The sequence below is a fragment of the Leptonychotes weddellii genome, chromosome 10 (genome assembly GCF_054177405.1).
Source record: "Leptonychotes weddellii isolate Sample4059 chromosome 10, ASM5417740v2, whole genome shotgun sequence".
Lineage (NCBI taxonomy): Eukaryota > Metazoa > Chordata > Mammalia > Carnivora > Phocidae > Leptonychotes > Leptonychotes weddellii.
In genome coordinates, this window is record NC_138378.1 from 122177609 (window position 1) to 122203870 (window position 26262).

General features: G+C 55.1%; 1 protein-coding gene across 1 annotated transcript in view; it reads left to right on the forward strand.

Moving 5' to 3' along the window:
- MYT1L (myelin transcription factor 1 like) overlaps positions 1-26262 on the forward strand; it is a 78446-nt gene that overhangs the window by 50774 nt on the left and 1410 nt on the right. The window contains exons 12-14 of the mRNA XM_081797315.1: positions 19404-19466; positions 23961-24044; positions 25787-26008. Of these exons, the coding sequence (XP_081653441.1) occupies positions 19404-19466; positions 23961-24044; positions 25787-26008 (369 nt within the window). The remainder of the gene's footprint in view (positions 1-19403; positions 19467-23960; positions 24045-25786; positions 26009-26262) is intronic.

The window sequence follows — 26262 nt, forward strand, 5'->3', positions numbered from 1 at the left end:
GGGGAGCTGTGCCTTTCCGTGGGAGAAGCGCCTTGGTCTTACCTTTAATAGGAAGGAGAGGCCACAGTCATAGACATGAGACTGTTGCACCCTGAGGCTTCAGAGACCTTAACTGCAGATCCCTCAATTCCTAAAATAACCATTTTAAAACACATGCACAGTTCATGGTACAAAAATTACGTGACCCTTATGGGCACAGGCGCATTCCCTTGGGATGACTTCCTTGACCTTCTGTCCACTGAAGCCCACCCACAGCATGAGGTCATCCCAGAGCTCCCAGACCCCCCACTGATCATAGCGCTTCGGCCCCATGATCCCGGGACGCACTGGCTGCTTCCTGCAGCGACCATATCCTATCACGCTGTGGATATTTGGTCGCCTCTGCCATGCCTGAGAAGGAGGCTCCATGAGAGTGTGACCCAGGTCACAGAGTCCACGGGCATTTGCACGTCACTGGGGAGACAAGCCGTCAAGTGAAGGATTTAATGAATGAGTCCGAATCATGCGCTTGTACAACACAACCATGAAAGGAGCCCCTGAATCTGAAGGGAGGCTGTGGAGTGGGGTCAGCGCTGATCAGCGGGGGCAGCGGGTGGCCTTCTCTGACCTCCAGTTCCCCCCCTTGTGAAGGGAGGGGATTGGGCGAGCTCACCGGGAATGAGTGAGTTTGGAAACTCTACTGCCCTGGGTGGAAAGGAGGTGATGGTGGGCGTGCGCTTTAGGACGTCCCCTCGCGTAGGGCAGAGTGGCGGACGGCCACCGCCTCAGTGAGTGGCATCGGCTCTCCGCTGCTCCAGGCACGTGAAGTCGATGACCCCACGCCACACAGAGGTGCAACCATGGCAGCAGGTGCAGAATGACCTGGCTCCAGCCTTGTTCTGCTGCCCGACCCAGGCGCCGTCACCTGAACCAGGACTGTCTGACGACTGAGCAAATACCAGAGGGAACAGCACACCTCCGGCCCCACTTTACAGCCGAGGATCCCAGCGCTGACCGGGAGCATCACCTGCCATCTTCGCTTTTATATCTATTTACAGGCACTTGAGCACATTCAAAACTCTTCTTAGAACAAAAACTGAATTTTACATGTTTTCAAGACCTGGGCTGTTTGTGGAAGGGAATGCGGTGCATGTTGGTTATTTGGGGGATGGCCTCTCTCTCTTGGGACTCCGGGGGTGCATCTGCAGTTCCTGAGTGGCAGGCCCACCCTTCCCTCTCCGCTTGGCTGCCTGTCACCTCTCCTCGTCCCGAGAGCACATCCAGTGACCCCGGGGCCCGCCCCCCGTCACGGGCCATCCCGCCCCACGCCTGACACCTGAGACAGACTGAGACTGAAGAGGGTAGACAGCTTCACGCTTTTCAGTTAGGACGTTTTTGGGCCGAATAGCTTCGAGTGTATACACCTTTCCAAAATGTCTTAACGCCCAAGGAAGTATATATTCCTATTTGTTGGATTTTCTGTGTTTGCTTGTTTAAAATTCAATGTGTGATATCTTCAGCTTAGTTTTCCTGACTTAGCAAGGCCCCCGTGTGTCCGTCAGAGACCCCCGAAACCCACTGGGCGGTGGGCTGGGTGACCCGGGAGGGGGGCAGGTCTGTCCCTGCCCCACACCCAGCGCCTGCCAGGCCCTCCACACTGAGCACATCCTGAGTGCTCTTCATGGAACGGTTCAGTCACTGTGATTGGCTCTGGCTTTTCAGAGAGAGACGGGTTTTTCTCCATCACACCTTCCTTCCTGTCAGAATAATGCCGCAGTGACGCAAAGCTTTGGCTTCTCCCTGAGCTATTTCTGCTTTTTCCCCCTTTCGTGTCATGACAACAATTTCTGCCATTGAAAATGCCCATCTCTGACTTTTAATTCCCCAGGGACCTCAAAGGCTATGAGTTTTTAGGCTAAGTAGAAATAATTTAAATTTGTTTCATTGCAAGTATTTGGGATCTATTTGTTTTCTTTAGAAAAGTATTTTTTAAATCTAGGCGGGATGTTTCAGTTGCATTAATAGAGACTCCTCAAAGACCTGGAGGTGGTTAAATATCTTGGGGTATTTTAAAAAACGGGCCGCAGGTGATAGTAAGCCTCAGGACCTGCGTCTCCTCCGACATCTCAAGGGTGGGGAGGTTTCCATCGCTCACTCTTGCCGACTCAGGAGCAGAGAGCAGGCGTAGCAGCGTGGACCTCCAGGCCTCCTGGCTCGGGACCCGGATGGGCGGCCCACCGCCGGGCAACCTTCCCAGGGACTCACCTCCCCGATTCCATCTACAAAGTGGGGTGACGTTAGCACCCACCTGGAAGTTCACTACAAGGATGAATGAGTTTGTGTTTGCAAAGTGCTCAGGATAGCAGCTGATGCCCAGAAAAATCGATATAAACATTTGTTAATGAAAGAACAAGGTCTGAGGCAAGACGGTGGCAGGAAGCAGTCTGTGACAGCCTGGCGGGTCGGCCCAGGGACCCCAGCAGGAATGAGGCTGACTGAACAGGGGGAGGGAGGCCTGGAGCAGAAAGACACAGACAATCAACACCTAAAGCTTGACCCAGTTCCAACGATGAGTGAATGAAGGAAAACTTCTCATACTGGAAACTCCAACAACCAAGATCAAAATATTTCAAAGATAAAAGGATTCCATCTTCCTAATATGTCTTTTTCTCTCTCTCTCTTGTCTAATAGGGTACAGTTTTAAAATACTTATATCAGACTTGCAAATCAGCCTTACAATCACCCACTGAAATTGTCCGTCAGCCCCTCAGACTCCCAGCGGCGCGATCCCCTTCTACGACTCCTACCCTCGCCTCCCCACCTTCCAGTTTCCCAACTGGCATATTTTGATCGTCCTAGTCTCTGTCGTTTCTTTACTTTTCAAACTATCTTGAATTCCTGCTTCAGTTCTCTTGCCTTTTTTGGATGACACGTGTTTTAAGATGAGAACATCATAGAAACAGAGCCATTTTTTTATTCAGCGGGCACCGTTGTGGGTCAGAGCCGTGCAGGCCACGTTGCGAAACGCGTCTCTCTCTTTCCCACGTTCCTAGATCCAGGCCAGACCAGACCCCAACTTCTCGGGCACCTAGGACCCCAGATTAGATTTCAGTTTCCTAGCCACCCACGAGTTACAGCGGCACGAGACCGTGCCCACGTCACCCTGGCTGGTCGTAGTCACACTGTACCTCGTGCCGTGCGGTCCTTTCTACAAATACCACATCTCACACAAAAGCCGTGTTGATTCTTCCCAATTTCCGTGTGTCGGCCATGACCTCCACATCAGCTTCCGGGAGGCCCACGACGTTAGCCTCCTGCTTGCAGGAATGACGGTCTCCGTGTGAAGCTAAGACCTCCGGATGCAGAAGACGAGCGTCCTGTGCCGGCCCTTCATTCACACCCAGTTCTCGGGACACAAAGCCAGCATTCCAGCAGACGTTTCCCGGTCCGGGCGCCAGGTGACGGAGACAGGTGCACCCTCGGGCTGGGCGGCGGTGTGGCTGAGCACCAGCGATGCAGGAAAAGGGATGCGGGATTTGGGTCAGGGGGAATCATTTCAGACTCTTTCCCCTTCCTCGCTGCGTGGCTTCTGGCAAGTCATCCAAGCTTGTGAACTTCAGCTTTCTTCTTTGGAAAAAGCAGCCCTAGGATGTGGGTCTCCCAGGACTTCGGGCGTGGAGGCGGCGGGGGCGGGGCAGAGCTGGGCGCTCAAGACCCTCATTCCACAGGCCGGGCCACGGGGGTCAGACGCTGAGCGACTTTCCAGAGCCCAGAGCGACTTCACTGTAGGCTGGACTAGAAGCCGGTCCGCCTGGGCCTGGCCTCGGTCCCTCCAGTCGCTCTGTCCCACGCACACACACCCGGATTTCCAGATCACTGCCCGCGGGCAGCCTTTGGCTTAGAGGGCAAGCACAGAGGAGGTCTAGACACCAAAATCATCTGATTCTCAGTTCATCGAAATTACAGCTTTCTGGTGAGGCTTCGTTACTCTCCTGGGGAACGATGACCGCTTCCGGGAGCCAGGCCAGCTGCTGGTAGAGACCGTCCTGTCCGCTGTGGCCCCCGCCCCGCTGGCTTCCTCTGGTACCCACGTCCCGCCGTCCCACCCTTGCTTTGTCCTTCTGAGAAGACCGGGATGCCTTCAAAATGCGCAGAGTGCCCCTTCAGCAGCAAACAGCGGAAGCAGGGTCAGGGCGGCTGGTGCCGTGAGGCCAGCGGAGAGGCACGACCGTCTGAAACCTGGGGCCCAAGGAGGGAATGCGTCTCCCCGCGCTGGAAGCCATTCCCACGTGCGAGCCTGGAGGAGGGTCTGTGACTTCCAACGTGAGGACTGCGCTTTGGTTTCAGCCTCTGAGCTGCTGTGCTCGCAGGCGAGACTCCAGCCCTGTCTTCTAACTGGAGGAGAAACCGTCCCCATCAGCGTTGATGGGGTGCAGAGGCTCTCTCGACTTCCACCCAGAACAGGAGGACCTGGAGCTCACGGTGGACAGGACCCGTGGCCTTAGCTGGCATTGGAGGTTTCTGCTGGTGCCCTGGTCCAGGAGAAAAGAACATGCTGTCATGTTCTTCCAACATGTGTGCTGCGGTCCAAAGACAGCTGAAGTGAGGCGAGGTTTGGGGCTATCCCCCAAGTTCCCGCACAGAGCACCTCTGCCCCCCAGCACAGCCGCGGCTCGGGGGGTCCCGGGAGGTCCACAGACCCCATGGGGCCGTGTCTCTCTGAGGACCTTTGGGGTGGCCAGGCTGTCATGACCCACAGAGAGCAGGGAGGAGAGACCAGACCCCACGGGCCAGCACGAGGGGCCTGAGGTGCCCCCGGCTACTGGTGGGAAGGGACAAAGAGCCGATGATCCCTGGGATTCTTCCTGGGAAAGTAGCTGGTCTGCTGTGGACCGGAAACAAGTTCAGTGAATGACCTCGGTGAATAAATTCTCGTGAGCCCGGCAAGGATTGGCATCCCACTCGTGGAGAACAAGAGCCCTCCGTGTCCAACTCCTCGGCCCGAGAAACTGACACGAAGGTTCATCGGTCCTTCCAGCAGCCAATTTTACAACCAAAGGATGAAGTTTATTTATTTTTAACGTTCTTTAAATTTAAAGAGTTTGTTGGGTCAATGATGCTTTTCCTGATAAAATAAATGAAAATCTTTGTGTTGGGATGAGGCGAACACAGTCTCCACATTCACACAGATTGATCCACATCCTGCTTTGGCCACTTACAAAATGGGCAGCCTGGACTAGTCAGCCTGAACTAGTTAGCCTGGGCTAGTTAGCCAGAACCTAGTTAGACTAAACTAGTTAGCCTGGACTAGGTAGCCTGGACTAGGTAGCCTGGGCTAGTTAGCCAGAACCTAGTTAGACTAACTAGTTAGCCTGGACTGGGTAGCCTGGACTACTTAGCCTGGGCAAGTTAGCCAGCACCTAGTTAGACTAACTAGGTAGCCTGGACTACTTAGCCTGGGCAAGTTAGCCAGCACCTAGTTAGACTAACTAGTTAGCCTGGACTAGGTAGCCTGGGCTAGTTAGCCAGAACCTAGTTAGACTAACTAGTTAGCCTGGACTAGGTAGCCTAGACTAGGTAGCCTGGACTACTCAGCCTGGGCAAGTTAGCCAGAACCTAGTTAGACTAAACTAGTTAGCCTGAACTAGTTACTTGGCTTTTTATGACACTGGTCTTTTTATCTCTGCAACTGGGAAAATATCCATCTTCTCCATCTTAGGGGAGGATGACGTTAGAGGAGTTAGCGTGTAAGAACCTGACACCCAGGGAATCGCGCAGACTGATGGGATCAGACCAGAGAGAGAGAAGGGACGGCGCCAAGTGCTGGCGGCCACTCACCGCCCCTTGCCTGTGGGAGCTGAATGTGTTCCCCTCGTGCCTGAGAGCTGGGCTCCTCTTGGAGCCTGTGGGTGCCAGGCACGTAGGCCTGTCCGTCACACACACCCACGCATGCACACACGTACGCGCACACGCAGGCCCACATGGGGAACGTGCTAAAGCAACGCCGTTGGCTAGGGAGAGGGCTGGGTGGGGGTTCCAGTGCTCGCGACGCCCAGCATGCTTTGCCAACAGGCTGTGCCATCTTCCCTGGACCCTGTCTTTAGGATGACATGGGCGGGGCAGTTCCACGTGGGCCCACGCCCGGGGGTTCACACACACCACCAGGGTCCATGCTTTGTCTTCAGTAGCGCGTACCAAAAGGACACTGGGAGCACATGATTCTGCTCTACGTGTTAGGACACTGAAGTGCCAACCGAGCTTTGCATCAGTGGGACTCAGACTCTCCCGGGTGGACCCAGGGGGCACCGTGGCTGCAGGGTGGCCTCTCGAGGCCTCAGGAGCCATGGGTCATAAAGCTCTGAGGCTGGTGTGCGTGTCCGGACAGCTTCCGGCTCTGGCTGTGCACTGTCGTCCCTCGTGGGAGCTCATTCACAGGGCCTCCCCTGCTGGAAGGCCAGGCCTGCCCTGCCCTCCCCCACCCTCCGGGCCCTGCTGCTCGGAGTTTTCCTGCACATTATGGAACCTGCAGCATCAGGGGGGTGATGGTTGCCATGGCAACTCACTCCTCATCCTGAGCCCCTCCCGGAGTCAGGGCTGCGTGCTGCGGGGGGGCGCCGGGGGTGAGGAACGTCCTCCCTGCCCTGCGGGAGCCTCCGAAGAGCCCCCCCACCACGGACAGTGACACTTGTCCTGTGTTTCGGGCCCACGGATGGGCCCCCAGAGACCTTCCCGCACAACAGCTAATGAAACAGGAAGATTGAAATGACTGCCAGCCCCTTGACCCCTCAGAGATTTCCCAATTATAAAAGTTTTCCTCTTTTATTTCTTCCTCTTTTCCTTTCCTTCCTTTCCGGGAAAATCTTTCCTATTCCTCTTTATAGCTTAAATAACAAAAATCATTTTCAAAGTGATTCTTTTCCTAAGAAACGTCTTTTCAGTGTAGGCTAATGAAGTTTCCATGAAACTTGCATGAAAACTCACTCTGGAACAACCATATTTTAAAACGATTTTCTTAGAACTCAGATCTGAAATCGCTCTCCGAAACACGGGCAGAGACTGTACCCGCAGACCCGCAGCGTGATTTGCCAGGAGCCCTCTGCGCAGGCGCATCTCTTGCCCTAGAGCTTACGTGGGCGGGAGCTGCGTGGACAGTGAGGGGTATGTGTGCGCGCGGCCCGTGAGCGCACCTGCTCGGATCGCCAACCACGTGCGCTCGCGGATTGCGCGGACCCCGCAGGGTCCGGGAGGGCCGCGCGCAGTGCGAGGCCCGCCCTCCGCGACAGCAGGGACGCCAGGACCACGGCTGTCACCCGTCATTGCCTGACTTCCCTCCCCTTCTTCCTTTGAGCCTCCGGCTTCCTCTCCGCGGGCAGATGGCAACACGCTCGAGGACAGGACGCTTGTCCCGACGTGGTGGCCGGGAGTGGGCAGGGCCGGACTCGCTCGGACCAACCTCCAGGGACGGAGGAAACCACGCGCGTCCGTTTGGGGGCCCAGATCACCGCGCGCCCGCACGCGGGGGCCTTGTGTGTACGGCCGACCCGGGTCAGTGCAGGGCGTGCCTTCCTAGGAGAGCTAGCGCTCTGCTCGAGAGCCGCCTCCCCGTCCAGCGACTGCGCCTGGGTGGGGTGAGGACGCTCCTTCGCCTGCTCTCCGGGGGAGCCTGCTCTGAACAGTGCCGCCCCACCCGCGCCTTCGGACCCGCCGCCACCTGCTGCCGAATGCTTGTGCACTGCCCTCTCGCCCTGGCTTTTCCCTTTCTCTCCTCCCCACCGGCCCCGCACGGGGACCCCAGGATGCTCCTCCCACAAGCGCTGCCTTCCCCTCTGCACCTGCTGGCGGTTCCCTCAGGCCGCAGTTCAACCCTGGTCTCCAGCTGATGGCCGCCATCGAGCCCCTTTGCTGCTTCCTGCTCTGGGCACCAGACAAGTGTCCCTGAGCCTGTTTGGTCTGTGACACAGCACTGATGGGGCAGAAGCCACACAGGATGCTTGTGAAGAGTACGTGTGCCAGTGGCCACCTTAGGGGCCCACGGTGATTATTGGCCTTTACTGAGTGATTGCTGAGGGCCCGGGCTTGGGGAGGGGCTGTCCTCAGCCACCCTCCCTGTGGAGCCCCAGGGCACGCACTCTGCCCTCTGGGATTTAAATGGGTGCAGGGCGGTCACCCATTCCTCCACGAGACAGGGACAGGTCAGCGGTCGGATCTCTGTGACCTGGGCCATCTTAAAGCCTGAACTGTATGGCTTTAGCTCTTACCCCTACTGGGGAGCTGAGTGCCGGTGGGCAAGGCTGTCTGATACCGTGGGTTTCGAGGCTAGGGTAGGCAAGGCACGTGCCCCGGGCAAGCGCAGGCCAGCTCACAGGCACTGAGTCTCTCCCACCGCTGTCCTGGCCCCTCTGCCTCCACATCAGACTTCCTGCGAGGGTGGGGCTGTGCACACCTCCCCTTCTGGGCAGAGGCCCCCTCAGCACCCAGCCTGCGCCCTACACCCAGACACGCAGCAGCCCCGCGGCTCAGCCCACTGACACCCCCTCAGGGTCCTCAGTCCAGCCTCCCCTGAGAGCTTCTGGGGGGCAGCACCCCAGGGCCAGCAGAGCCCCCGCTACCTGGGACAGGGCTCCCGTGTAACCCTAGCTGCAGACATCCTGCTGAGAACGAGAAGGACGTTCAGGACAGGCCGCACTCGGTGCCACACGCCTGAGCTGTACAGCATCTACACCAGCTCTGTGGACCGCGGGCCTCGCCTGCTAACCAGAAGACCAAACAGCACAACCACCACTCCAGGCAGAAAGGACGAAACCATACACCTGCGCATCCGTCGGTGGCACTGGACACTGAGCCCGGCACAGGGAGCAACCCAGGGCTGGCTGCGTCACCGCTCGGGCCCCGCCCGCTCCCCCAGAGCCCGCGTTTGGATGAGTGAGTGATACATAACCCAGGAAGGCACCCGGGGCTCCAGGCGCTGAGCTAGAGGTCAGGCTGGGGCACAGCAGGCCTGAGAGGAAGGTTCTGGGAGGAGGTCAGAGGGACGGCGCTCAGCCAAGCGTGGTGCTCAGCTCAAGTGCGGGTCCGGAAGGCTGGCCACGCCTGCTTAGAGAGGAGACCCCTCGTGGGGGTGGAACGCTGGTGTGAGAACGTGGGGACCCTGAGGCAGGGCTTTCCAGGCGGCCCCGGGCCTGTCTGTCCTGCTGGGAGCATGTCCGCTCACCTGCGGAGACGTGGGTGCCGCAGAGAGGAAGAGATGGCCGGTCTCCCCGAGGGAGGTTCACCGGCTGCCCGCTTGGGCTGCCTCAGGCTGTGGACAGAGCCCTGGCCCTCAGTCCTGGGAGCCCTTCGGGGTGGTTACTCGCAGGTGCCAGCCCAACCTGTCCTAGGGACCCCCACGCTTCCAGGGGTCTCCCACCTTGTTCTTGAGCGCAGGTGTTGGGGCAGGACCCTCCAGGAACGTGGCATGGTGAGAAAGCCCTTCCTGAAAGTGGTCCCGGGCCCTTAGGGACGTTTGGGGCAAGTGTCCCTCCTCCTTTCCCATCGTGAGGGCGGCAACTCTGGTTCCTGCCGTCTTCTCTTCTCCAAGCTAAAATCTCCGAATGCTTTGTTAACTTTTTACTCAAGTGACATGGTTCAGGTCCTCTTGCCCTTGGCCACTGCGGAAGGTACTGGAGATTCACTGCTTCTGTCCCTGCAGGAGTCAGGGCACAGGACCAGCTCTCGGCGGGCAGAGCTTTGCTGCAGCCCACGTCCCATCGTGGGAGGAGGTCTGCCCCACGAGCGCCAGCGTCTCGGGGTGGCCACGTGTCCCTCCCATCATCCGCGTCCATGTGGCTTACCACAGTTTGCTTCTCACCTTGTTTCCGCAGCACATCTTTCTCTCTTCGTTCTGTCTCTAACTTTCTCTTTCAACAAAGTACGATGGGAGATGCCCCAAACTTCAGGGCAGGGGCCGGGTGTGGGCAGCATCCTTTGCTCACAGCCTCCAAGGTGTCCCCTGCGCAGACCCATCCTCACTTCTCCCAGGTCCCTGATCTTCAGTTAAGCCTTCCAACAAGGAGTGAGAGCCTCTGGAGGAAACGGTCTCTGGTTTTCTCTCTAAGAGGTCAAGGGGTTGGGCCAAGGGCAGGCTCCATCATTGTGGGGTCTCCACCACAGGACACGTGTGGCCAGGCCGCTGGCTCTCAGCCCCGCCTCCGGGCCCCCAGCACCTCCAGAGCTACAGGGTCTTCTGTGCACATCTGCGCGGCTCCTCGGCCCCTTCCTGCTGTCCTCCGCTCCTGCCTGCCTTGCTCTCTCCTTCTGGACTTGGCATCCCCGTCTTGAGCACTTGCTGGTTCTCGTCTTGTCCTCAGTGGAACGTATGTGCCCTTCAGATTCTGGAACCAGCACCCGGGGTCAACTCTTACAGCTGCAGGGTGTGGGCCCTGAGCCCCTTGGCTCTCTGGTCGGCCCCTCGTGATCGGAGGGAAACCACACGGTCAGTGGACAGTGTGACTCTTAGAAACCACTCTGGCTGTGTCCTTGGTACAGAAGTCTAGAGAAATTTCATTTCCCTTTCCTGTTCTCCCCTTCACTCTGCCCATTTTACGAGACACAAAGGGTCCTTGCAGATCAGTCACTAAAGATCTCGAGCAGATGAACAAGCAAGCTGTCTTCAAGCACAGAGGAGCCCGGCGTCAGGGGCACGCCCCACAGCAGCTTCGTAGGGCAGGAGCTACTGATAACGGGGGACTTACAACGAGTCTAGCTGAGTGCAGCAGCACCAGGACACAAGACAGGGCTGTGCTCATCAGGGCTCGGCGGCTCTTTGTATAAATTGAAGCAGTAGACTCCACCTGTTTGGATCTGTCTCTTTGCCTGTAAGAAAAAAAGATATTTGACCAGTCTATTTCTAAAAATTTTTGCTAAACTAAGAGTCTCTGAAATCACTTCTACATGTGACCAAAAAAAAAAAAAAACCAAGGAGAAAAGGCAAAGCCCACGGGAAGAAGGCTAGAATGCCATTCTTTGAAGAGAGAGATGACAGAGCAGAAAATAAACTAAAATATAGCTTACAACCAGGCAGTTACAAACGAGAGGACGGGGCAGGAGACAGGGTTTGGGGGACTGGAAGGGAGGGACACAGAGCCCCAAATGTGAGAGATAACAGAGAACTCCAGGGTCACACAGGACGTGACAGAGCGAACGATTGTCTCGTCTCTCCTGATTAGAACGGAAAACACTTTCTCTGAGACAAAAGAGAGATTCAAAAAATAAAAGACCCACAAATATGACAAACCGAGGAGAAACAGGATGAACAGAAATAGGCAGAACCTTAGCAGTAGGAACAGGGTCTCTGCTGAAAGGGAAACTGTGTGGCCCCAGAGCCGCTCCCTCCCTCCGTCGCCAAGACCTGCCTCTCCTAATGCTCACTCACGTCTGTGAGCCCTAGGAAACTGAGCTGCTTGTAAATCATGTAAACCTCCTTCGTTTAACTTCAAAGCAGTTTCAAACCGTCTGTGAACAGAAAAATGCACCTGATGTCCCCCAGTCACTGTGGCTTTCACAGCCCGAGCCAGCAGCCACATGGACACCACGGCACGCTCCCACACAAATCCGTGTCTGGCCCAGCAGGCCACTCTGGGCCTGGGTGTCCTCAGACGGGAAGGAGCCACGTCCGTGCTGGCCTGCGTGCCCTTCGGAGCGGGGTGTGGGCTGGGGCATGCACCTGCAGGTAGCAGTAGCTTAGCCAAGAGAGGGTCCTCGTGGTCACGCCAGGTCATCCGTCTGTCTCAAGTGCAGTCCACCTGGTTCATGATGCTGAGAAAATTGGCGTGGCCGAGCCGGCAGCCTCCGCAGGGCACCCCCTCCCCGACCCCGGGCCACCCCGATCAGGGACCCTCAGCAGTGGGCATGACCAGTGGGATACGGTCACCCGGGCCCCCCGTCCTTAGAGAAAACATCCCGAGCACAGTCGGGGTGCACATTCTTGCACATCTCAGTCCCCCCGGCCCGTGGCCAGAAAGCATCCCCTGCCACAGCACACACACCCACGTGTCCTTACAAACCCGCTCTCCCTACACACCAATGACTCTGGCTGCCTGGGGGCTCAGTGCGACCGGCAAAGGTGAGTGCCTCCTCGTGGGCCCCGCGCAAGGTCTCTGCATGCCCCGGGGTGACGCCCGCCCACCTCCCCAGGGCGCGGTGCGCGCAGACGCCACGCAGGACAGGACGTTAGAATGCTGGTTTCTGTTGCCTTCGCTCAGCCACACCAGTCACCTTCTGTGTGTTTTTTTTTGCATGGGTCCTCCGAGTCCAATTCCAATTCTGACTCCGGCCGCCCCAGTCTCTTGTTTAGCCGCTCCACTGCTGCTGGACGTGCATGTGCTCCGGCAGCAGGTTCCCATGGACACGCCCCGTTAAGTGACTGGGACGTCAGGATGTGCTAGGTACGTTCGGCCGCACTGGACAGGAGCCTACTCCTGGATGCACCTGGGACCTCTCAGCGGGCAGCGGTGCGGTGTGGCGGCGAGGGCCCCCGTTAGGCTCCCTTCCGCGGACAAGGAGGCAGCATGACCGATGACTTAAGCTTAAGATGTGTAGGCTGCATGTTTGGAAACGATGGAACGTTGCATGCCGCATGAACAGCAGAGCGGCCGCAGCACCCCCGCACCTTGGCTCCGTGTCCCCGGATGACGGGCGGGGGGCGTCCAGGCTCCGCCTCAGCTCTGCATGGGGCCCTATGGCCGGCGCCCGCACACTCCCAGGGAATCCCGGGGCCCAGTCGGGGAAGCGCAGAGGGGACACAGCACATGTTAGGATGGAGGTGACCCGAGGCTGACGGCAGGTGCGTGAGCCCCTAAGTCAGAACGCAGACCTGCCAGAAAGATCCCGTTTGTCCGTGGGCTGTGCATGAGGGAGCCATCCCCGTGGACTTCGCAGCGTGCCGAGTGAGCTCTGGGCCTCACGGCACTGATGGACCCCCTGAGCCACCCCGACATCCACCTGCTACTCCCACAGCCTACAGCGCCTCGGCGCTCCGCCCGCCAGGGCCCCGGAACCGGGACTCTGAGTGATAGCCACAGGATCACTCCCGGCCTTCTTAGTGCAATGAAGCCTGACCCATCCAGAAATGCGATCTGAGTCAGCAAAATGAGGGTGTTTTTTTTAACCATGTTAAGAGTACCTTTAAAACTTTTTTTTCATTTATGGGTTTGTTTTGAGTGTAATTTAAAAAGAAAGGTGCTGGGAATCAAAAGAGAAGATGTCTTTTGCTTCCACGTTCCATACATCACACAGCAAGTCTTCTACCTAAATTCTCCTGATAGCACTGTGTCCACTGTCCACTTTGAAATGGGTAGGGTTTCATAAGGAGTGTCCTACACATCCCACGTGAAAGCCCTCGCCCGACACCCGAGGAGAGAGGATAAGACAAACTCTAGGTGTCAGGGGACAAAGCAAGAAGCAAATCCAAAAATGCTCCCCTGCAGAACTGCTTCCCGGAGGGGTGGGCGCTCAGGGGCCGCAGTGGGCAGCACCCCAGCCAGCCCCCTGGGGGCGAGCGGTGGCGGTGCAGCTGGAAGACCCCAGGGGCCCCTGAAGGGGCCAGGGCTCCACTCCCCAGCTCAGAGTGTCCGCCCCACGGCTGTGTCACCAGCTATTTCTGGAGGGAGGCTGGGCTGGGGGACGCTTGGAAAATACTACGTGCCCGCATGGGGACCTCTGTGTCCAGCTGCAGAAAGCTCAAAATATGCATACTTAATATTGAATTTCCAAAAAAAAGAGAAAATTATTGAATGCCTTACAAGTTAAGAAGCAATCTGCAAGATTTTATCTTTCCTTGAGTTTCAGGTAATATATCTAAGAAATTGTGCAGAAGTAATGTATAGTGCTTTTAAGTGACCTGGTTTCGTTCCATTTGGGGAGAAAATTGCAGAGGTATGACATAAGGATCAGTATATGTCATTTTTCCATTAGAAATATCTTTATTTTGCACTCCTCTGAATTTCTTTATTATTTCCCATTTATATGACAAAAAATCAAAATAAAGAAATATATTTTCAGAACCATATCTCTTAAGACAAAAAAAAAGTGTTTTTTGAATTGAACTTTTTATATAAATGAAACAAAGACATATATGTGGCCTGAATCATTCCAATTTACAAATACATTTTACTACTAGAGACAATGCCTAATTTTACATTTTCATGTTTCTTTTAAAATTGAGGGCCATAAAAAATTATTTTTTTATATATATTCTGTGTTTTACTTACTAAGTTTCCTTGATAGAGTTGCCATGGAAGAAATGAGCAAGAAAGGTTGTAAAGGGCCTTCCCATGAAATTCTCCCAAGAACTCGAGTATGTCACTCTGACATTTGGTATGATCATTCCAGATCTTCTGTGAGTCCTCTTCTGTATATTTTTAGCTATTCTACTCAAATCAGGGCATGTCTGCAAGTCAGTCTTCTAGGGCAGTTTGACGAGGTAGGTCGACTACACAGAGAGTGAGGATGCAGTTCAAACACGCCCACAGTGCTTTCAGCCTCTATCAGATTTTTAAAAATAAGTAATTGACTCTTATCAAGATAAGAGATCATGAGATGCCTCCAAATATTTTTTTCCCGTAAGTTGATTTTGGGGGAGACAAGCTCGGTCTCCCCCAGCAGGCCTGCCAGCTCAGACTGAGTCAGACGTGAATGCCATGAGTCCTGGGCTGGTGCACTCAGGGTGGATTGCCTCTTGGTCTTCAGGACAAGGTCATTCCCCAGGAAGTAGACGGTGAGAGGCTAGCCCAAAGGAGCCTGGGGCTTAGCCACCTGGTATCCAACAAGGATGCCTTGGCAGCGCATTCGGGTCCCCCAGAACAAATGCTTGTGTGCGTAGAATCTGCCTTGGACTTTTTCCGAGGTGCTCATGACGTATCACTAACAGGACTGATGCAACACGGTTGACCGGTCTCAGCTCATGATGTGTAGTAACTGGCACTTTAGTGTGGACATCCGTTCAACTGGGAGAAAGTGTCCTGTTTTAGATGTCTTCCTTAATATAACTATTTATCAAATCCTCATATTTATTTTCAAAAGAGGGGGGCATGATAGCACATGGAGGAAGCACTTTAAAGATATTCTTATCAATAATTAATTGATGATACAACTTGTCAGTGGATTTAGTGATTTCCATTTTGCCCACCCTGTCTCAGGACAGGGGTTTTGTAAATGGGAGAAAACAACACGGTAGTAGGTCGTATGTCTTGCTGAGGGACAAAGCAGGGACAGGCAAGAAGCAGGGTGGTCTATTGTCACATTTTTGAGATGTGCGCCAATGCAAAATCACATGGTTTTCATGATTATGTATTTCAATGTATAGACATTAAGTTATGTTTTGATATTAGGGGATATAGCTCATGACCTCATGATATACCTCATGTGGGTGTGATCAGTGACAGTTCCTATATAGGTCCAAGCAGAATGTGTCCTTGGGTGGGGAGTAGTTGAGAGAAGCCATGAGCACACAGGGCGTTCTGGGAGGTTTGGGCTCACAGGTCTCTTTGATGTCTTAGATCCACAAAAGCAACACAAACCCAGTTCACTCCTACTTGAGAAGGACTAGTTCCATGAAATCAGAAATCCAGAAGTTTTGTGAATGGTCCTGATATTTTTTTTTTTTTCAGATTTTGCTTGGATTCTGCAAAACTTAAACACTGTTTAAAACATTTTATCATGATTTTTCCCATTGCCATTCTTAAATGTCTTTTTAAGACCAATATTTCCAGCCAGATGATAACATGCACTACCCCAAATTATTTTCTCTTGGTGTATTACTTAAACCCAAGACAAATGCAAGATCATGGATAAGGCACAAATGTTTTTTGTCTTGAAGACATCCATGAGGCAGCAAGTCTAGCTCTAAGATCATTTGTTCATCATGTGCGTTCTCAGAGTATTTCCACCAAGAGTACCTTTGGAGGGGAAGAGAAGTGATATTTGAGGCAAGTGTTTTATGTCACAGAACTTTGCATCTCTAACCACGGGAACTTAAAATAGCCTTGGTGCTCTTGTCCCTGATAACTGCCAGGAAGCGCGGAGGGCGGTGAGGGTATGGTGTGCTTCCCTGCGGCTGCCGAGGACTTCGGCGCGGAGAACCTGTGCCTGCCTTATGGGGAGTTTCCATGGAAACCCAGTCAATCTCTTCTGCCATTTCAAAACCCAAGCTGTGCAGCACATGGTACTGTCTGATTTTATCCACGGGGGATTTTGATTACCCACATGGGCCTCCCTTCACGGAAAAGATGTGCTTGCTCTTAGATGGGTAGATGCAAATCAAATTTTTGTAAATCGATTTTACACCACCCCATTATCAAGGGTCCTGGAGCTGGCTCCATCTGAGAAGCAAAGACCCCTTTTGTTAGGTGAATAATCACTCCTTCATTCACCGACTTCAGAAAATTTTATTTTTGAGGGTTGAGATTTCTTAAAGCTAGGAAATCTGTATGTAAATCTAACAATTTAAAAAAGCCTTAAAATCTTGAACAGCAACAGAAAAATGACTACGTAGAGCTGATAGAAGAAAGAAACCGTTCTGGGCTGCCTTATGTGGTCCAGAAGCACCACCTAAAGATGAAAGAGCCGAATTACCAGCCCTGACAAAACCGGGAGCGGCTGGGCTGTGTCAGGGGAAGGCAACAAAGAAAGGCCATGGGCTCCTCTGAGCAGGCATCCCAAGCCCCGGCCCTGCGCTACAGCACTGGGCTTGAGCAGTCGAAGGGGGTGAAGGCAGGAGAGCCTACCCGGGAAAGAACTCATGGCAGGCCTGGGAGCAGCTGTGCAGGGGTGTGGCCGGCGAGGGGCAGACTCAGGTCATGCAGCCTGCAGGCTGCTGGCCTGGGACTCCACCCCATCTGCCTGACTTGAAGTCTTGACAAGAAGAGCAAACCTTTTAAGAAAGCAAGAACTCTTTCTGGAAATGTTTTTTCTTTCCCAACACAGTGGAAGCTCTGAAAATGGGCCAGATCAATATTTTGTTTGTTGTTTGCATGGTGATAGAGGACATTTTAAACGCCTCCTTTTTTTTTATTGCCTTTGTAAATGGCTTAAACACACAAAATCTACTCTGAAAATCTTTCTCTCTCTCTCTTTTTTTATAATTAGTCAAATCTGATTTTCATTTGCATTAGTTTGGTTATAATGCCTCACTTTAAATCTGAACAGAATATGTCAACCTCCTACAGCCCTCACCAAAAAAAGGCATATTGAAAAATTTCTACTCGTGTTAAAATGAATAAATTTTAAATAAATTTTCACTGAGTGCTTAAATTAGGAAGAGTTTGGGGATTTTTTTTTTTTTCTAAAGCAAAAAGCAAGGCCAAGTGTATATTATTGGCTAGTGGGAAACATTTCTGTTTCTTGATACATTTTCCAAACAAAGTTGCATGAAGATGAGCTTCTCTAAGACGGAACGATTCTCATTGCTCTCAGATCGTCCTCCCTCTGTGAGCGCTCTGGGCAGGGGCTCTACCCGCATGAGGTGCCCTGTGGGAGGTCAGCCAGCGAGGTCGAGTCACCCCCCTTATTATTTAGAAAGTAATTACTTAGCAATCGGCAGAGGAGTCTTGTGATCAAACTTTAATTGTACATAACCAGCTGTTGCTTTAAAATCAGGTCAACAATCCGATTTTGGGTTGTTGCTGTTCTTGATACATAGATTCCACTTTAAACGCCCCATTGTTCTGCCTCAAATGCCTGTTTTAAAAATCCCGGTTCCAAGTGCGCACACCAGTGATGTTCGCCTCCCCGCTTGCCTCTGTGCCCTCGCAGTGGGCTGTAAACTGAACTAACCTTCAATATGATGCAGCAGAGGGCGCCTGGGTGGCTCAGTTGGTTAAGCGACTGCCTTCGGCTCAGGTCATGATCCTGGAGTCCTGGAATCGAGTCCTGCATCGGGCTCCTTGCTCAGCGAGGAGTCTGCTTCTCCCTCTGACCCTCCCCCCCTCATGCTCTCTCTCTCTCTCTCATTCTCTCTCTCTCAAATAAATAAATAAAATCTTTAAAAAAAAAAATATGATGCAGCAGACACCAAGCTCCGTTCCTCGAGAGCTAGGGCTCTGGTCCCTTTCTGAGGACTGAAGGAGGTGTAGACAGTGTCCGAATACCGAACACTGTTTGCGCACGCGAGTGTCGGCACGGGACGCCCCCAGTCCCATCCCTGTGCAATGCCGAGGGACCCGCAGGGCGCAGGGGAGCGAGTGTTCCCCGGCCCCGGCTCAGCATCCAGTTTCCACCGGGACTCTCCGAGTGCAAAGCAAACTGAAACTCCTCAGAAGCAGTAGACATTTATTAACTATGCGAAACGTATGATTTTTGTCCTTGCCAGGACCTTGGGGCTCCCTGCGTGGGGGCGGGGACACAGGACACGATCCACGTGTCACTGCTGCTTACTAAGTCCCGTCATCCTTGGTGGGGTTTGTGTTGTTTTGTTTTTTGCTTTTTGCTGTTGTTGTTTTTTAAATATACAAAGTTTATGGAAAAAAGAACTTTTTCTTAATTTTTGTCCTTAATTTTTACATTCCTGGTGGGTACAAGAAAACTAAAATAGCATGAACTGAAATGTCTCTGTAGTGCCACCTGATTGTTCTTGAGACGGCTCATTTAGGAAGCTATATGAAGGGCATTAATTATAAAACTTTTTAAAGCACATTCTGTCCCATTCGGGCAATGGCAGTGTGGTAGTTAAGAACCCAGGGGACGTGGCCTCGCTCGGCTCAAACAGGTGTAGTGAGGGTATCGAGAAGTACTCGCCATACCTGGTTGATCGAGACACCTGGCCTCCACTCGGGTCAGCTAAAACGGCTTCAAGGCAACTCAAACCTACCTGATTGCCCAGCGAATCCCAGCGCTCCGCTCCAGGCTGCTGCCGTCACGGGGCTCGGGGCAGCCAGTCAGCCCGCCTTGCCAAGAGTCCGTTTCCCGGGAGCCCGTTATAACACTGCTGTTGCCAGTGTAGACCAAGAGCAGTCTCTCAGGCCTCTGTGCACACCCCTCCACGTACAAATCTTGCTTCGCACGTGGCTGCTGAAGCTGAGTCCCACTGAAACGAAAGTAACAAGAAGGGAGGGTGACATGAACTATTTGGAGGGAACTGACTGGAGTAAACAGCATCGGGACCAGGATGCTCCAGGGCTTGTTGCCACCGAGGCAGGTACTGACATCCGTGGTCCTTCTGGAAAGTGCCGTTGTGCTTGGAAGGAAGAAGGTAGCCAAGGTTGGTATCTGGTGGTGTGGTCAGTGGACACAGGTCCCTGTTCCCAGCCAGGAAGCTTCCGGCTCCATCTGTCTCTTTCAAGTAGGGAGGTGAAGCATTCAGGAGTTTGCTTTCTGGATAGAGAAGGGGGTTAATTGTTCAGGGGATTTTCTTTCTCTCAAGTCAATTGCCCGTTCTGCATTTTTAATTGTAGGTGCCCCACCCCTGGCTGTGATGGCTCTGGGCACATCACCGGGAACTACGCTTCTCACCGGAGGTAAGCAAGGTGCCTGTTCTCTTCCTCCCTCGCCCCTTACCCCCCGGGCATCGGCCGGCTCCGCGCACACTCAGTTTGGCCCACAGCTACATACGGTCTACAGACTTGGACCGCAGAGCAGCGCCGTCCTCGGGGTCCTTCCTTGGACAGCAAGCGCACCCCCTCGGCACGCACCGGGCTCACCGGCAAGAACGTTTCTCAGCTCAGCCAGCAGCAGCCTTTCCAAATCGGAAGAGTGCCGGGAAAACACCCATCGCAGGCATATTATAAGGTCCCTGGGACAGTCACTGAGAGGCAAGCGTTCCAGCACCACTGGGAGTTGGCCTCTTAAACAGGAAGATGTGAGCTGCCGGCTGTCCAGCCATTCTAAGCGAGGAGCAGAGCTGAAGACACGGAGACGCGCTCTACGGAACTCATCGCAGGCCCTGGGGCTCCCGGGGAGAAGGGAGTGTCTGAAACGCAGCATAGAGATCCTGTCATGTATGCCAGGCCATACATCAGAAGTGAGTTGAAAGAAGCTTTGGATACGTTGTCTTCACAAAAGTGGATCCAGACCTGTGGCCAGGTGCCCCAGTTTCATGTCCTGTTCCGTTAGTGGCAACGAGCCAGGGCCAAGGTAAAGACAAGGACGTTCATGAACAAGGACCCATCCAACAATGGAAAACAGTGCTGCGCCCAGAAAATATGGACACTAAGTTATACGATGCTGTTGCCTTGTCAGTCTGAATTTCAGATGATAAAGTGGACGTTCCTAAAGTCGATGAGCATTTGCGCTTCAAATGTATCTCCCACAAGAAGAATAAAGAAGAGGAAGGGAAGAGAGAGAGAAGGAGAGAGGGAGAGGGAGAGAGAGGGGGAGAGAGAGAGAGGGAGGGAGGCGGGGAGAGGAGAGGCCCCTCAGAGAGAGTGTTGGTCGTGGGCTGCCCACCAGAGGGAGGGTGTTTGCCAGCCGACCCCACTGAGTGGATCAGTGGATGGTGTGGAGCATGTGGCCGCCCGTGTGGCCCGGTCACCGTGGTCAGAGCAGGGGGCGCTCACTGGCTGCTAGCACGGTTTGGACGAGGGACACAGCTCCCACGGCAGGTTGCTTCCTCACAGGGATCCTCCTGAGAGCCTCGCACTTCTGTGCTCACGGTGCAAGCAGGTTTCGGCAGCTCCGGGCTGGGGCACGCACAGACTCGGAGTGCCCACGGGGAGAACTGAATCGTGGGGTCACGGGAGGATTCTTCACGCTCCTCCTCTCCGCCAGGGCTGTCCACCTGGGTGCTGCCAACACTCGGGGTTGGACGGTGCTTTGCTGTGGGGCGTCGAGCAGCCTCCGGGCTCTACCCAGCAGACCCAGCAGCACCATCTCCGCCACTCGTGGCAACCCAAGAAGTCTCCAGACGTCACCAAGTGCTCGCCGGGACCACCCCCAGAGACGGGAGCAGCCTTGTGGCGCTGAGCCCGCTGACCAGGCCGGGCAGAGCCCGCCGCTGTGTGCGATGCAGAGATTGAGTGTTACCACCTGCAGTTACCTGCCAGAGCAACATCGCTGCCTTAGAGTAAATTCAATTCAACTAAAAACTCCAATTAAGTATAAAAACTCAAGCCCATTCTATGCTACTCTTTATTTTAATTTACCTTGAAAAGAAATGTCTGAGTGCTCACGTGGCCAGAACTTCCAGCGTCAAAACGTGAACAGTTGCTGGTCCCTTAGTGTCTGACCACGGCACAGGGGCCACGGCCCTTGTCCACAACGACAACGAGGATCCTCTCTTGAGCCGGCCCTTCCCCCGCTGCCCAGCGTGGTCCTGCCACGCGGGCTCCCGAGGGCCCATCACCCCTCTGATGCGTCATCACTCACACAGGGCGAGAGACCCCAAGGCCAGGAGGTGTCCCCCAGCGTGAAGCCGCGTCTGTGCTTTCCAAGAGCCCGCGTGGGCCTCGGACACCCGGGACCGCCTTGCAGGCTCAGAGAGCCACCGCACACGGAGGGTTCCGGGATGTCCCCTCATGACAAAGGCGGTGTTTGCTGAGCACCTGCTACCGGCCATGGGCATTACTGAACACTTTGCCTCTCCAGTCTCGCGGTGCTATGAGACTGTTATCTTTGCCCTGATCTCATGGAGGAAACCACACAGCAACCACATCGCCTCCAGTCGAGGCCCGACTCCCCGGGGCACGTCCACGTGCCGGGCGCCCCAAGCCGTGGCTGCCTGATGCAGACAGGTCGCCGGGGCCTGAGTCGGCAGCGAAAGGAAGGGACCAGGGGCTCTCCGGGTGGGGCCGGGGTCCCAGGCACAACAAGGACACTCCTCGGGCCTGCTCAGCGCGGCCATCGATCCCCACACGGGCACACATCTCTTCAGCCAGAGAGTCAGGGACGCGGCGCCTCTCTGTCCACCACAGTGAGCCCCCCACACGGCACTCCCTAAGCGCCCGCTTAGGCGCCGCCCGCACACCCCACCCCGGCCTTGCCCCCACCCACAGAGGGCAGGGGTTCTGAAAGTGTTGGCGGTGTTTCCAAAATCCATGAGATCTCAGATCCAGACTCAGACACGCCGCGAGCCCCCCGTGTCAGCGACGTGGAACCGTGGGACATCTATGCAGGAGACGTCATCATGTAGAGTACAACTCAAGTGTCACCCGGGATTCCCGGATCCGAAAGCGTGGCTCGGAGGTGACGGGCTCATCCAGGAGGAGATTGGAGCCGGGAATGAAAGCAGTGGCGGCCGGGACAGCAGGGGTGGTCAGCAGGTCTCCCCGCCCAGCCGGCAGGGGCCGAGGGCGCACAGAGTCCCCGCTGCGCGAATGGCCTGGACGAAGGTGAACGAGCACACAGCTCAGCGCTCGTGGCTTTAGTCGCACGTGCTACGTAAGTGGACGGCGTCAAGCACGGCGCACGTGACGCAAGGGACAGGGCTCCCCGGGCTCCCGGGCCGGGCGGTCAGCAGGGCCCCTGCACCCAGGAAGATGTCTGGGACGACGTGCCTGCGAGCAGGCGGACGGAGCGGGGGCGGGGGCAGCAGGGACAGAACCGGTGGCAGGGCCGGGCCCTGGGAGCCTCGTGCGCACGTGGAGGAATTTGGCGGTGAGCCACTGGAAGGTCTTAAACAGAGTGCCTGAGTGCAGCGCCCATGAGCGCCGGCCTGGTCTAACGCAGCGTCTCGGAGGGAGAAGGTGGCCGATTTCGAAGATACTTAGGACACGCTGGGCCCGCGGCTGCAGCAAGGAAGGAAGGGAGGGGCACAAGGAGCGTGAGCACGGTCAGGGCCCCAGGGCAGGCAGGACATGGACCCGCAGATGCGGAGGCTGCACCAGCCTCTGGAGGAGCGTCCCAGGGGCTGCAGATGGTCCCCTGCCCTGGGGCCAGGAGCGCCCGCCAGCTTCAGGTCACGGTGAGCTGGGCAAGAGCACTTTTCCAGGCAGAGATGAGAAGCCAGACCACGGTGAGGGCAGCTGCTGAGCAGTCAGAGGTGGGGCAAGAGGACCCCCACTTCCCGAGGTTTTACCTCAAAACGGAGTCGGCGGGGGGATGAAGGTAGCTGGAGAGAGAGAATGCAGGCATACCTGGTCTTTCCCGTGCCCCTGCTGAAGGAGACAGGCATGAGGGGGTAGGAACACGTGCCGTTGGAGACAGGAGGGGCCGGCCTGGGCGCCCAAAGCCCCAGCCCAGAGCCCAGGCCCCCCGCACGCCCCCTCTGACTGCGAGTGCTGCTTCTCACCGCAGAGGAGCCCAGCAGCCTCACAAAGAAGGAAAAAGGCGGAGGACACAGGGTGCCGTGCTGGGGAACAGACCTCCCGTGGATGGAGCCGCACCTCCACCTGAGAACCCACGTGCCCGGAAGGGAGCTGGGACTGACCCAGGAAGGACGCACTGCAAGCCCAGGCCCAGCGAGGACAGTGGCCCGAGCCCCGCCTGCACCACTGCTGGGTGTCTACCCTGGAGTCCGAGGCCACGTGTCCTGGGCGTCTCAGTAAAAGGCCTAGTTTCTGGTTCTTCAGTTCTTTGCAAGGAATCCCATCTATTCTATATATTCTTGTGTATAATCTCACGTAATAGCCTATTGTCAGGCTATGTATACGCCCATCCATACGTGAGTACTTTTTCTGTTCCAGCTGGAAATTTTCCTATAGGTAAATGTGAGCTTCTATTTCCAAAATTTTGACAATTCCTCTGTACCTTCTGCAGACACACTGAAGTCTATACCATGTTCCCCCCAGAGGGCAGGGCTGGGGAAAACGGGTCACCAAGAGAGACCCAGGGAGTGCGTGTTCTCTTGCTCCAAGTGGCCCCTTCTCTGTGCCTGGCCGCCCATCCTCTCTCAGCCAGGCACCCCAGCCTGTCTCCACGCAGAGGGGCTGCCCCCAGAACGGCCCTCCTCCCAGAGTTTGTGCTCATGGGGAGAAGCTCCGGCTTCTGCAGAAAGCGGGGTCCGAGCAGCCGGTGCAGGAAGGAAGCCAGCCGGCCCCGCAGAGCGGATGTCTCCTGAAGCCCTGTCCCTTCTCTAGTCTTTCAGGTTGCCCGAGAGCAAAGAAGAGCGGCATCAGGATAGCACAGAGCAAGGAAGACAAAGAAGACCAGGAGCCCATCAGGTACATGTGCAGGCTGGGCAGGGAGGGGGCGGGCTTCCGGCGGGATCAGTGGGGAGGAGGGGACGTCAGTCACCCCAAGGCCAGATCCGGAATCCGCACCCAGAGCCCCCTGGCCGGCCGCCAAATGCACCATCGAAACAGCAGGTGGTGTAGCCAGGGACCCTCCACACATCTGATGCTCTGAGTAACGGGACCCCGAGACGCTTCCCTGTAGCCCTGGGGGGCGGACCCCGGACACTTCCCTCTAGCCGTGGGGGGCGGACCCGGGATGCTTTCCTCTAGCCCTGGGGGGTGGACCCCGGACGCTTCCCTCTAGCCCTGGGGGTTGGACCCCGGACGCTTCCCTGTAGCCCTGGGGGTTGGACCCCGGACGCTTCCCTCTAGCCCTGGGGGGTGGACCCCGGACGCTTCCCTCTAGCCCTGGGGGTTGGACCCCGGACGCTTCCCTCTAGCCCTGGGGGGTGGACCCCGGACGCTTCCCTCTAGCCCTGGGGGCCGGACTCCGGACGCTTCCCTCTAGCCCTGGGGGTTGGACCCTGGACGCTTCCCTGTAGACCAGGGTGGGAAAAGCAGTTCGCTGACTGGGAGAGGCAGATCCACGAATGTCTACGAAGGCATCAGCTCCAACACTGAAAGCCAACATTGGCCAACATTCCGGCTTTTGAGAATCGTGTAACTGCTGTCTGCCTTGCTCTCAGGCAGGCCGTGAGAGCCATGGGTGCCTGGGGCTTCCAGCACACGGGCAAGCCCCTCAGCCCGGCAGTCCACCCAGCCGTTTGCCCCAAACTGATGCCCAGAACCCAGGTCCCAAAAATCCCTAAGATAAACCTGGCACTGTCTTCCTGAAATGTTGATCTCAGTGTCTTTGGAGAAAAATGTTTGATTAAAACAAGATAAAAATTAATTAAAATAAAAAGTATTAAAATAAACCTTAACCAAGTAAATGGGTGCTATAAATTTTGTAGAATGTAAACTTTGCCATTAAAAAGAAAATGCAAAACCCACCAGTTTGGGGCTTATGAGGGGCCCCGACTGAATCACACCCACCTTCTTTGAGATAACCGTAAGCGGTTGGGGTTGTGTGTCCTTGGTCCCTCCGTGGTGAGAGGTTTCAGAAGCAGGCATTAGCCTACCATTGACCTTTAGCTCCCGCCAACGATTTTCCCCTTTTATTCCCCCAAAATATACCTATGGTGTACCACATACCAGCACTATCCAGGAGACTTTATTAAATACTATCTCCCCTGCTTCAAATCCTCTCTGGCTGGAGGTGTTTGATGGCCTGTGGAGAACACGGCCAAGCAAACAAATGTTTTCTAGCTCTCGAGAAAACCACGGGTTTATAAAATCATAAAAAATAATCCTGCAATTTCTTCTTGACTTTGCATTCTTCTACCATAAAAACTGATTCTGTCCAAACGTGGTGTCTTTTAAACAGACACCTGCACCTCACTTGCTACAAGGACAGATTCTCTTTCCCCTGCTGGTGTGCAACATTGTTCACCAAGAGCAGACATCCTGCCCCAAACAGCCCCCTCCATCGGCAGCGGACCAGGCATTCCCACGACAGAAGGTCCCTCAGTTCGCCGCTAGGTGGTACTTTCAGAGATTTTCCTCTGTCTTTGTCTTTGCTGGAGTAGAGTGTGATGGTTTTTCTTCGAGCCAGGTTATTTTGACCTTGCTGGAGAGTCCGCCAGGTATTTGGCGCCAAGACCCCAGAGTGTGTCTCTTCTGCCCCCCAGATGTCCCGTTCCCGGGTGTGATGGCCAGGGCCACATAACCGGGAAGTACGCCTCCCATCGAAGCGCGTCAGGGTGCCCCCTGGCCGCCAAGAGACAGAAGGACGGGTACCTCAATGGCTCGCAGTTCTCCTGGAAGTCGGTCAAGACGGAGGGCATGTCGTGTCCCACGCCGGGCTGTGACGGGTCGGGGCACGTCAGCGGCAGCTTCCTCACACACCGGAGGTGAGTGGCCCTCTGTCCTGGCACCAGGCCCGGGCAGCCCCGCCAGGAGTGTCCGTCACGGCCTAACTCGACACCCCCATTTAGAAAGAGAAGGTGGAATGCTGCTTCCAAACTCATGACCTTCCCCAGCGAAGAGAGGAAAACCCTTGAGCGTGTTTAAGAAGCAAATCTCATTCCTATCCTGGGTCAGGACAGAGGCTTTCACAGGTCTTGGATCAGGATCCACAGAGAGAAACAGGCTGGAATTCTGCACA